General features: G+C 35.1%; 1 protein-coding gene across 1 annotated transcript; it reads right to left on the bottom strand.

Moving 5' to 3' along the window:
- Nucleotides 1-11,160: 11,160 nt before the first annotated feature.
- Nucleotides 11,161-12,410, bottom strand: LOC113866545. Its single transcript, XM_027501372.1, has 3 exons — nucleotides 12,132-12,410; nucleotides 11,695-11,931; nucleotides 11,161-11,433 (listed from the first exon to the last, which is right to left on the bottom strand). The coding sequence occupies exons 1-3, from the start codon at nucleotides 12,408-12,410 to the stop codon at nucleotides 11,161-11,163; spliced, it is 789 nt and encodes a 262-aa protein (XP_027357173.1).
- Nucleotides 12,411-13,933: the final 1,523 nt, after the last annotated feature.

Here is a 13,933-nt window from a genome sequence, read left to right as displayed (position 1 = left end):
TGAAAATTTACCTTATAAGAGGCAACATACATGAGGAAGAAAGAGTCACCATAGCAAGATTTCTAGGTGGGTTGAATAGGAAAATAAGAGATGTTATAGAATTATTACCTTATGTGGACTTAGATGATGTAGTACAACAAGCAATGAGGATAGAATAATAACTCAAGAGAAAAGGATCTTACAAGAAATTTAGTTCAAATTACCATAGTTCTTCTAAGTGGCGAAATGTAAAAAGCAAGGAGGATAGTTATAAAGAGAAAAATAAAGAAATAAAATCCACCTTAAACTTTAGGAAAAGGAATGAGAAGTTCCCTAAAACCCAAAGCTCTAAACCTAGCACAAGTGAGGGAAGTACTAAGACTTCATCAATTAAGTATTTTAAGTGTCTAAATAGGGGACATATTACTTTTCAATGCCCAACTAAGAAGGTTATGATTTGTAAAGGCAAAGACCAATATTCTAGTCAAGAAGAAGAAACTTCTTAATCATCCTCATAGTGAGAGACAATCTAGTGGGGAAGAAGCTTGTGGAAGTGAGTGAGACCTTTTAATTATTAGGAGACTCTTGGAAAGCCAAGTAAAAGATTTAGATGAGTCTCAAAGAGAAAATATTTTTCACACTAAGTGTTATATCAAAGGAAAATTATGTGCATTAATTGTGGATGGGGTAGTTGCACTAATTGTGCAAGCTTGAGATTAGTTGAAAGATTAGGTCTTAAAACCATCCCATATCCTAAGCCATACAAGTTTCAATGGCTAAATGAAGAGGGTGAAATAATAGTTAATAAACAAGTCATCATAGGGTTTACCATAGGCAATTATAACGATGAAGTTATTTATGATGTGGTACCCATGGAGGTGGGCCATTTACTCTTAGGGAGGCCTTGGCAATTTGATAAGAATGTCACTCATAGTGGAACCTCCAACAAGATCTCTTTCATTCATAATTTAAAGAAAATTACATTGATTCCTCTAACACCCACATAAGTAATGGAGGATCAATTTAAAATAAAATTAAAAAGGGACAAAGAAAGGGAGGCCATGGACTTGTCAAGAAGGCAAAGGCCTAATAAAAAGGAAAAAAATAAAAAGAGAGTTAGAGGAGATAAGGGCAACTATGAGCTTGCCTTAAGTTTCAAGAAGGAAGAATTTCTTACCAAGATGAAAAATGTGAAAAGAATTTTTTATAATGGTCAACCATTGTACCTAGAATGCCATATGAGTCCTTTAACTCTTGTCACTACTCCTTCTTCTTTAGATAGAAAAGTCAAGGCTCTTCTATGAAATTTTGTGGTTGTGTTCTCTAAAGAAATTTCTAAAGAACTATCACCTAATTGAGGATAACGCAAAAAGTAAATTGGACACCAAGTATAGGACTTGGTAGCATTAAGATTTTCTTATATTCTTTTAAATTGTTTTACTATAGACATCAATATTTTGTTATAGTTTTTTAGTCTAGGCATTTAGAAACACATATGTTGTGTATGAACTCAATCCAATTCTCATTTGGTAATGACATGCTATATTTGAGGTCCAATTCATTAGGCATGATAAGAAATAGGTCAAGTGTTTTCTCATTAGGTAATAATGCAATCATATTAACACATGATCTTGTGCATAATGATGAGTTTATACCACAGAGTAGAATGCATGTATCTCACTTTTCTTATAATCCAACTATGATAAGACATTACATTTCATTTACTAATAACCATATCTTTCATAGTTTTGTATGTGCTTTCTGATGGGCATATCTCCTTAATTTTTGTATGAGTTTTCGTAATAATCTTTGATCCAGGTGGGTTCTTTTCATAACTAAGTACTTGATCCCTATCTTTCACATGTCTTGAGACTTATTTTGTATCTTTTGCTTTGTAGGCAAAATTTATGGCTTGCATGAGGAGCTAAAGGACACTTCAAATTTGTGGGCGAATTCTTCTCAAGAAGGAGGGGATGATGTGATCCTAGGAGTCATAGGTTCACACATGGACACACTTTTTACTTGCTTTCTTCATGTTTAGGACTTAACGTAGGATTTTGGACCTTGTATTTAGGTCATGAGCTTGGGAAGCCCATTGGGCTTAGGGTTGTGTTTGTATTCCTTTTTGGCTTGTATTTTGGGCAACAAGTTCATGGGCCTATATTTTTAACCCACTTTCCTATTCCCTAGCTACATTTGCACAAAATTGGAAGCCTACATAAAGGTTCTAACACTTGTAATTTGGAGCTAATGAATCATTTGTGTAGTTTTTCACCAAGAATGAGTGAATTTCTCTATAGGCCATTTTCTTTAGATAACCTAGGTTTAAATCTCTTATTATGAAATTTCTTCCATGTGGTGAGAGCAATTAAGCTTATCCTAATTCCTATTAAGTGGTGTCATTCTACCTCCTCAATTTCTTCTTTATTCCACTTGTTTTTTTATTTCAATTTGTCTCTAAAAATCTGCATATATCCACCATCATATCTCTCGATTTTTCTTTCATTTTTGGAGCATTGGAAATCAAGATTCATCAACCAGTTACATACTCTTGTAGATCCATATCCTTTTTCGATTTTCCTTGGTTAAGAGCACCTTGGATCACAACAGAAGTTCAGTCAGGGAAGGCTGAAGAAGCTGCTACCCATATTGAAAAAAGGGCTCAAGAAAATGATGCCAGAATGGGGTGGGGGTGATAAAGATTAGTGAGCAATGAGGGATTTTTTGTTTCTTTTTTAAATAGATTTGTATTTAATTGGGTCTTTAGTGCCTTGTCTTTTTGTAATACCCTTCAACCTTTTTTGTGCTTTAATGACACAAGTTTAATTCAAATTGACCTGTTTTTACTCAGTCAAATTGTTATAACGAGATTTAATTAAATTGCTAACTCATGATCTCAGTTGTGTGTTGAAGTCGTTAATCTATTTGGTGACTATACGAAATGAGTTGTTGAAAGTTGATGAGTAAACTTTGCTTGAACGAGATGTCCGAGAGGTAACCTTATTAATCTACGATGTAATTTTTGAGATTTCAACCTTAGCCGAGGAGGTAACTCAGGAAGGAAGAAGGGTTCGTTTAACCTTAGCCAAGGGGGAACTCGGGAGGGATTATTATTCATGTGAGAAAATAGATATAGGAAACAAATGTCAATTGCTTAGAACTGTGCAAAAAATACAACTTTTAGAACTCATGTTTACATTATTTACAAAATATCTATTTTAATCATTTCTAGTAGAAGTTCTCCAGCTCTATCATCTTCATATTTATGAAAGAGAGCACATATGATTTTTTTCATAAGCTGCAGCATCGAAAAAACAGCCCAAACATTGCATCATGATTAACTTGAATCTGAACGCTCGATCAATCATATTCTTGTCAACCAATCCACGGATGATGGCGTTGTAAGGACCAATATGAGGATAACCTTCGTCCATAAGATGCTCACAAAACTTTTTTGCATATTCAAGTCTGTTACCCTTGCACAAATCATCAATATATATGGGGTACATGTGGTTGTCAGGCTGAATACCCACACATACTGCTTTATCAAATAGTGCAATTGTATTATCTACACATCGGTTCCTGAACAATCCTTTCAACAGACAGTTGAAGGTAAATGTACCAGGATACCTATGCATGTGATACATCTTCTTCGTAAGATTTCAGACACAAGTCTTCCTAATCTGCACAAACCTTTAATTATAGCATTGTAAGATACTCCGGTTAAAACTATATTTTTGGATCGTATATATGAGAAGAGATTCATGCTTTATGAATCATATCATTCTTGCATAATCCATGAATATGTATACAGTAGCATTTTGAATCCACCTTTACATCACACTCAATCATATAGTTGAATACAAAATCTATCTTTTTTACCTCATAGATCATGAAATACCCATCCATCAAAGACGTGTAGGTAACAACATCCAGTTGCAAACCCTTTGTAATCATAACAGCTAGAGGAAGTCAAGCTTCTTTTACCCTTCCCATTTTACACAAATGATCAATCAAGGGGGTACAACTAAAAGCTGTGTGCTTGATATTCCTTAAAGTCATCTCATAGAGCAAACCCATTATTTCCTTTGCATAGTCCAAAAGGTAGAAACCATGAATCACACTATTATAAACGACAGGGTTAGGATAAATTCACTTGGCAACCATCTTAGAGCATATATCATATGCTTCAGCCATAGCTTTATCTTTACACAAACTATCAATTACCATACTATAGATGATTAATTTTGGTTTGATACCTTGCCTCTCACAGTGTCTCATTAGTCGAATGGCAGCTCTTGTCTCTACGACTTTGCAGAGTCCATGGATCAATGTCTCGTAACTAATATGGTCCAAAAGGACTTGAGTTACCACTTTGTCATGAAGACGAAATGCCTCTATGACATCACCTCTTTGACACAAGTCATTCATAAAAATGGTATATAAGATGGCATCGGGCTAATGACCCATTCTAAAGATCCTACCAAGGACAGAAAAGGCTAAAGTCATGGGACACAGCCTGTAGCAACAAGTGACAAGAATTGAGTAAGTGATAAGGTTTGTGTTTGACTCTAATCGTTAAACCATGGGGATGACATTGTCAAACTTCTATGACCTGCTAAGGCGCCCTAAAATACTATTAAATTCCTTAATGGACGGAGAAAATTGCATTTGATCGTGTAATAGAATGAGTCAATGTCATTGGCAATGCTGCCGGTGAATAGAGAGTGTGAAGAGCGGGTCTGGTTTGTAGAACAAAAAAGCGAGAAAGTGAAAAATATCTTGTTACTGAATAAAAGGGATACACTATGTCCTTAGGCTTATATTTTAACTTCCTGTAGGCGACATCTTCTGAAATATGCTGAATGTCTCAACTCATAAAGAAAGGGGAGGGTATCCACAAAAGGCACCCTAAATGCCAAGTGTTCAGTCTTAAGCAGTAAAGACTATTTTATATTCAAAAGTCAACCATTTATAACTCTACCTGTCTTTTTCACCTTACTTTTATAGGTATTATATTGGGCTAATGAGCTTAATGAGAGTCAACCCTGGATTACCATTTACCCTCAATCCACCTGCCTATGCATTTTTACATGCTTTCAACCAGCTATGGGTCATTAATTCACATGTGCCAAACCAGACTTTAAAGTCATGCATTTATCACATTCACTTTCAAATGCCATCATGCATGCAAGACATATGCATATGCAAACAATCATATATTCAAATTCACAATGACATCAAACATCACCAGTAATGGTGAACTTTATTTTCAAAAACGCCCTTGTTAGGCACAATAGTCATCCTTCTTTTCTTAGGGACAGCTTGGACTAAACTTACTCACTTGTTGTCCGAAATGGGGTTTATGATCCCTACATCCAGCAATTTCAGCACTTCCTTCTTCACTAGTTCCTTCATGGTTGGATTTAACCTTCTTTGTGGAGATAGAAGGAGCTACCCTGACTCTGCTGGTATTTACCAAAATCTACTCCAGTATCTTGGCAAAAGCTCGTAATGATAGAGGGAAAACCAAATGAGTCCCTTGTAACACCTTAATTTAAATTTTTAAAATAAATTTATTTCGTGATAAATGGGAATAAATAAAATTTCATTCAATTAGTTCCCGATGCATAATTCAATAAAGTATTTTAAAAACAAGGAAGGGTTACAAGTTTGCATTAAATAAATGTTACAGAACCAAATTAATACATCAAATTTTCAAAAATTAATTTCCTAAGTCCTATAACAGTTTCATCTCTCTCGTTCACTAAGTCCGGTGCTGATCTTCTTAGTCACCTAAAAAATAAATGTAAAAGTGAGTACTTTACACTATTACACACAAGCATAGTGACTCACCTTGAAAGTTTTACAACAATTGCTAATATAATAAAATTACATTTAAACAAGTATCAATCTATTCTTTTATACAATAACCCCACATATTTACACATTAATTCACTCACAGGTGCGCCCACTGCACCCTCAATCATTTTACACACACATGTGCATTCATTGTACATCAGTCACGCTCACTGTGACATTGTGATCATCGTTTTCTGATGCGCTCAACATCAGGGACTTATTCAGTTTCACACCATGGATAATCGCTGGATAGCTTCCACTCCACAAATACAGCGTTGCTGGGAGTGAAATCAATCTCCTTACCCCTCACCATAGTGTGTCTGTGGGGGAGAGTGTCACCTTTGACTTTTATGGTGTTGGCATAAAATTCTTGGGTGATTTTGTTCAACCTATTTCCAGCACAGCTAGTGAAAAGATCTCAGCCCCTTTTGAATTTTAAAATTTCTGTCATGCACTATTTGCCTTCTTAGAATGTTGGCCTTGAAGTATTTTTCATAGGTCATGGATCAGAATCTAGGGTCATATGCAGGTGGAAGTCTGGATGAAGATACTCCAATAGTTCTAGCTCTCTTGGCTCTGGGGTGGTCTTCCTTGGGGTATTCACCATGATGTTGTAGAAAGAGAAGGAAATAATGAGTGAAGTATTCATTCAAGTTAGGCAACAATGGTGTATATCAAGATGCAGTGTAAGTTATTAATGTGTAGTAATGGTAGTTTCAAAGTTGTTCTAAATTCTCAGTGAAAATGCATATTAGAATAGATAATATGAGGAAGTATAGTATCAAAGTAAGTACTATACTTAATAAAATTAATGACTTTGTGGTTTAAGCATGATAGCTTTAAAGCAGCAATATTGACACAAAACATTCTCACAAGTACAGGTGGCATGTTAGGCTATGTGCAAATGGTATTAGGGAGGTGAATGACAGTTCTGCAGTGCTGGTGTAGTGAAAGGAAAGTGTAAAGAGAGGACTATACTGCCAAAGTGGTCACAATGGTAGGCAATAGTATCTATTGTGGAGTCTAAACCTATCATACTAGTTATGCGGCAGCAAGGTAAATGCAGGTGCAAACAATATAAAAAATAGCTATACAGTCCAAACTATTTTATAGCATGTGCATGTGAAAGTGACTGGTAGAGTGATAACTATGGAATGATGTTTTACCAAAGTGAGAATTATGTTCAAGTGAAAGACCTACTCCAAATACAGTGTGACAGATCACTTGTGCAAGTAAAGTAGATACAAATCACCTTAGAAATACAAATGAAATGCCAATTATGTACAAGAAGTACTAGGTAAACGCAAAAGGGAAAATTCCAATGCAAAATTTATAGAAGTTAAGCAATCTTTCAGACAGTGTAATAAAAGAACTAGTTAACTTAGATGTGTAGTGGCCACACAGCTGCTCAGGTAAACATTAATACACATTTGATTAAAAAAAGCTAGAGAAATGCAATTTGTACAATGAGAATATATTGTAAATTGATTGTTATAGAGAAGTATATTGCTGAAGTGAATACTATAATGGATGATAGTAGCTATTACGAAGTTCAAGCATGTTGGAGCATAATTATCAGAGATGTGTGGGCAACTAGCAGAAACATAGATCACAATACATTGTGCAGTATATATACAATGGTAGTGCAGTTCAAAGTAAGTTCAACAAGTTCATAGACACATAGTGCACAATCATAAATCAAAATTCACAGCACCAAGTACTCACTTTCATACATGACAATAACTACTATGTGGTCTACATATGCCAGAGTGAATCAAAGCAGAATTTTGTGTGATTCAATCATGGAGAATTGAATTTCAGGGCAACGTGATAACTATTTACCTAGAATGATCCTAGAATAAGCACCGTCATATCAAAGAGTTCAAAGCAATCACTATGGCATATGAAAGTGACTACCCTAGGGTACAATCATGACAAAATGCAGCAAATTAACCCAAGTAATTATTCTCATTGCCCTTCAATCATGTAATCAACCCTAAAGTCACAGGTTTTATGCAACAATTTGAACATAGGAAACCCTAGATCAAAAGCCCCAATTTGTAATACGAGAAACCCTAACGTAGAGAGTAAGAGTGAAAACTTATATGAATTGAGGTGCAGAATCAATGGAAATATATAGAGGAGTGGCAGTCTCAATGCAACAAATCAAATGCGAGGGAGAGAGTGCAGGGAAAGTCGAGATTGAGAGTGAAAGTGCTCAAACAGTGAAGGGGAAATTGGGCACTTTATATATATGAGTGATGGGCGTAGCCACTTTCATAAACAATAATAGACACGCACACTGGGTGATTGCAAAATGGTATTGCATGTGACTACTATTATAAGCGATAGTAACTACTACAGGGTGCTTAAATTCAAAAATGCTTGATAGGCTTACGCATGGCTACTATTGCAATCGATATTAGACACGCACATCACTTGTGTTCAAAAATTCTTTGCGTAACTATTATTGTTTACAATAGTATCTACTACAAAGAGCGCTCATCTTGTGTAATGGTTAGAATGTCTGCACTATCATAAAGGATAATAGACACGTGCATTCCAATCAGCCCAAAAATCTTAAAAGTAGTTACTATTAAGTGCAAAAGTGATCACTACAGAAAGCAAAGTCACATACCTATGTTGAAAGTAGCTACTATAACTTGGGAAAGTGGTTACCTTGATAATGGATTTTTAATTTCTTCTCCAAAGTGACTACCTTATGTTGTGGAAGTGGTCACTTCCCTATTACACTTGGACTTTCTTGAATTTATGCAATCCAAGAACTGCAATCTCTTGTTGAAAGATTGACATTATGCAGCAACACATGTCAAATGGAAAACTACATGCAGAGTAAAGTGGTTGTGTAGCAAAACTTATGCATTAAACTCATCAATTATCACAGCTCAAATGTAAGACTATTATTGAATGCAAAAGAACAACTAAAATTCTTATCTAAATTGTGAGTTACCTCTCACACAGCGCTTCTTTAGCGACACTAGCTTAACGTATAAAGTAGATTACTCAAGACAAGGGTTACGGTTGAGGTCTATGATAAGGGTGTGCAGGTCAATCTTCTCAACCTCTTCTAAGAGAATTGAATTTTACAGGAAGTGCTTTAGATGATGGCCATTTACTATAAAGCTCTTATAAGTGGAATCACTTTTGATTTTCACTGCACCATGAAAAAGTACCTTTATAACTGTGAATAGACCTATCCATCTTGATCTAAGCTTTCCTGACATGAATTTGAGGCGAGAATTGAATAAGAGGGCTTTTTGACCAACATAGAATTCTTTCCTAGATATCATCTTGTCATAGTATCTCTTAGTCTTTTCCTTATAAATTCTTGAGTTCTTATATGCCTCCAACCGCAGCTCCTCTAATTCTTACAGTTGCAACTTCCTTTGCTTTCCAGCTGAGTCGTGGTGCTGATTACAAATTTTCACTACCCAATATGCTTTGTGTTCTATTTCAACTGGTAGATGGCAAGCTTTTCCATAGATAACCCTATATGGAGACATGCCCAAGGGTGTCTTAAATGCAGTCTGTGTGCCCACAATGCAACATCAAGTCTGCGACTCTAATCTTTCCAGTGGAACTAGACGACTCTCTCAAGTATCTTCTTTATTTCTTTGTTAGAGAGCTCAATTTGTTCATTGGTCTATGGATGGTATGCAATGAAAACTTTGTGCAGAACTCCATATTTTCTCAGTAGGACCTCCATTGTCTTGTTGCATAAGTGACTTCCCTGGTCACAAATGATGGTTTTAGGGATCCGAAACCTGTAAAATAAGTTGGTACAGACAAAATCTGTAACAACCCTGACATCATTAGTCCTAGTGGCCTTAACTTTCACCCATTTTGAGACATAATTAACAACAAGTAATATGTACAAAAAACTAAAAGATGATGGGAATAGTCCCATGAAGTCAATATCTCAGACATCGAAAATGTCACAATATAGTATGGGCTATAGTGATCATTTCTCATGCTCTTTGGCATCTTTTCCATGTGAAATATGTTTGCCAAGAGTCCTTGAAAATTGAAGGCCAATACAATCCTACATCTAGCACCTTCCTTGTTGTCCTTTAAGGTTCAAGATGGCTTTTTACGGCTGAAACATGGTAGAACTATAGTATGGATGGGATTTCCTCATCAGGTACACACTTTCTGATAACTTGGTCATTGCAAAACTTTCACAAGTAAGGGTCATCTCACATATAATGCTTGGCATCACTCTTAATCTTTTGTCTTTGAGTTCTTGGTGCATTTGCTAAAAAAAATCTTACAGCTAAAAAATTAACAATGTTAGCATACTAAGGCACTATGAAGCATACAACTCTAAGAGTTGTTCATCAGAAAAATCATCCTTGAGTAGAATGGGTTCAGAGACTCCTTCTATTCTGCTCAGATAATCTGCTACCAAGTTCTGTGATCCATTTCTATGCTTGATCTCCAAGTCAAACTCTTGTAGTAAAAACATCCACCTTATGAGCCTTGGCTTAAAATCTGTCTTTTTCAGCAAAAACTTCAAAGCAGAATGGTCAGTAAATACCACAACTCTTGACTCTAACAAATATGACCTGAATTTATCTAGATCAAAGACTATGGCAAATAATTTCCTTTTAGTTGTGGTGTAGTTACATTGTGCAGGGTCTAGGGTTCTAGAAGCATAATAAATGACATGAGGGATCTTACCAACCCATTGTGCTAAAACAGCTCCCACTACATAGTTTGAAGCATCACACATCAACTCAAATGGCATCTTCCAATCTGGAAGTTGAAGAATAAGAGTTGTAGTCAAGGCTCTCTTTAGGAAGTCAAATACCTCTTCACATTTTTCATCAAAGATGAATTCAAATTCTTTTTACAGCAGCTTGGAAAAGGGGATGGCAATTTTTGAGAAATTCTTAATAAATCCCTTGTAAACTTTTGCATGGCAAGCTAACCTTTCTAACATCTGATCAATGAATAACAGTGGGAAATGACCCTTCCTTGTCGCCTAGTTAAGCCTATTATAATCTATGCAAACTCTACAACTGTTTTGAACCCTAGTAGGTATCAACTCATTCTTCTCATTCCTTACCACAGTGGGTCCAGATTTCTTTGGAACTACTTGGACCGGGTTGACCTAAATGGTATATGAGATGGGATAAATGATTCTAGCTTGGAATAACTTGGTGACCTCTTTCTTCACCACTTCCAATATGGTCGGGTTCACCCTTCTCTAAGGTTGTCTGACTGGTTTAACTTCCTCCTTTAATAAGATTTTGTGCATGCACAGGAGAGGCTGATTCTAGGAATGTCAGCTAGTGACTAGCATATGGCTCTCTTGTGCTTTTTGATCGCTTCAAGCAATCTCTCCTCTGAATCAATATCAAGCTTGTTGGAGATTATCACTGGAAGCTTTTCATTTGTTTCCAGATAAGCATATTTCATATGCTCATGTAAGGGCTTTAACTGTAATGTGGGAAGTTGCTTCATTGATGGAAGTGATTTGGCACCTTCATTTGTTATAATCTTTGCAACATTCATATCACGAGGGTTAGATTCAACTGTACTTGTTGTACTCAATACATCATATTCTACCTCTATGAATTTTTCAATCTCATCAACATCAGAATTTGAAGAATTTGCATTCAAATAATAAAAAATACAAGTGTCACACACAGAAGAATTATTACAAGATTCACAAATGGGAGTATCTATACAATAAAAAAAATCAAGAAAAGAATCTTCTTCTAAAAATTCAGAAAAATTATCATCTATCAAGGCATAAAAAAGATCAATGTGGAAGATAGAATATTCTTCAATTGGGTGCTTCATGGCATCCAATATATTAAAGTGCACAATATTGTCTCCAAAATCCATGGTAATTGTCCCAACATGCACATCAATCTTCGTTCTTGCAGTCTTCAAAAACTGTCTTCCCAAAATTATTGATGCAATACTCTTCACTGATTCTTTGTCCAGAATGTAGAAATCAGTTAAGAAAATAAGGTCGTTTACTCTCACTAACACATCTTCCACAAGTCCAACTGGATGTGTTGTGCTCCTATTAACCAACTGAATAATCACACCTATAGGCTGTAGAAGGCCAAAAGATAATGAGTAAAAATAGATAATAACATAACATTAATAGATGCTCCTAGATCTAGCATGCCATTATTAATCCTGTTACTACCAATAATGCATGGAATAGTAAATGTGCCTGGGTCTTTACATTTTTCAGGCATTGTGGACCTTTATTTCTAAAAAAGTGTAGAAACATTCGTATCCATATTTACCCTTTCATTGCCCTTCAGACGCCTTCTATGGATACACAAATCTTTCAAGAATTTGGCGTATCTAGGTATTTGTTTGATTGCATCCAGTAGAAGTATATTCACCTCTACCTTTCTAAAAGTCTCTAGAATCTCTTTGTCAGTTTCTTCAGACTTCTTGCTTGGCTGGATGGCTCTTTGAGGGAATGGTAGAAAAATTGTTCTTTCAACATTTTTTTGCTGCCTTTGATTGAGCAAGTGCAGGTTCTGGATGTTCTTGAATATTTTCCTCTCTATTTTCATCAACTATAGCTAGAGTACAACTTGTATCTTCCTTGGGCAGTTCAGGTTGTGGCATCACTTTTCCATATCTCAAGGTTATTGCATTCATATTTATGGTATTTACAACAATCTGTGCAGAGAGATTTCCTAACCCTTGAGATTGGATTTGGTTCAGAGAGGAGGCTAACTGTCCCTAAACCCTAAATGTCTCAAAAGTTATCTTATCTTGTAATGCTTAGGGAGATATTGGCCTTTTGGATAACATCTTCCATTGCAACCCTATAACTTTCCTTTGAATCTTAAGAAGGACTTGGTTTTAGAGATCTCATCTTTCATCCCTTTGGTTTTGGAAGACTCATTTCTAGGTAAGGGGAGTTAATCCCAAACCCTAACTCCTATTCATATGTTTTTTTTGCTTAAAAACTCAAAATTTTATCTTTTAGGTTGTAGAGCTTTAATGTTTTCCTAAAACTATAGTGTTAAATGGATTCATGGGCATGAAAAACTTATGATTTGTTTCTGAAACTACCCAAACAAAATTTCATAGTAAGAGTTATGAATAAAACATGTTTTAAAAAATTTCTACAATTTTTCTATTGTTTATTATGTATGTATAGTTAATATTGTGAATTATTATCTTGAACAATGTGCACTGGGGAGAAAGCTAAACTTTGGGATAGATTATTTTTATTAAAGACTGAGAGAGTATGATCTCTGACAATATGACTATAGTATGTGATTTAATTTTAATATATGTTAACTGTATGATTAAAGCTGAGTCTAGAGGTGTTTGACCTCTAGCAAAATTGTTTGATGATTTAATTGTAATTCAATGGAACATTATTATGATTGTATATTGTTGTGGATGTAAAATTAATTGTACGTAAGAGAAAATTGAAATGACTAATGGTGCAAATATTTAGAATATGGATTTAAAGTTATTGATATTGTCAAAATAAAAAGAGAATTGTTGAGTAATTGTGTCATGAAAAACTTATATAGGTTTGAGTATTAGCTGAAGGGAGTAGAAATATAACTTTTGAAATTATATGATTTGGATTGAGTCCATAGGTAGTTGACCTTGGACATATTGCATAGATTTGCATAAAGTGTTGTTTGAATTGTTAAAAAAGTGTGAAAATGACTGAATGTGAAAGAAAAACATGAAAAGAGAATTATTGAAAAATTGTGTGTCATGAAAAAGTAATGAAAATGTGTATGGATAATGACAGAGATACACTAAGAATGTGGAAGACAGAGTCAATTTTAGAAAAAACTTAGAGAAATGTAGGGTGGTGAATATTTTTCTTGAATTGCGCATAAACTGTTAAGAATAAAACCATCACATACCTCACATTCATTTTCTTATCTATACTCCGGGACCATTTTTTTGGTAAAAAGGATCGGGTTAGCAATACGTTGTATCCATATTGCTATGACTAACTAGCAATTATCTCTATGAAGACCTTACAGGACCTTAGGGGCAATGAATGTATAATTATGATATTTGTATTATAATATAGTGATCTTGTGATTATAATATG

Source organism: Abrus precatorius, unplaced genomic scaffold (genome assembly GCF_003935025.1).
Source record: "Abrus precatorius isolate BTA unplaced genomic scaffold, Abrus_2018 Scaffold5, whole genome shotgun sequence".
Lineage (NCBI taxonomy): Eukaryota > Viridiplantae > Streptophyta > Magnoliopsida > Fabales > Fabaceae > Abrus > Abrus precatorius.
The sequence above is the reverse complement of the archived record's forward strand: the minus strand, read 5'-3'. Positions and strand labels throughout refer to the sequence as shown.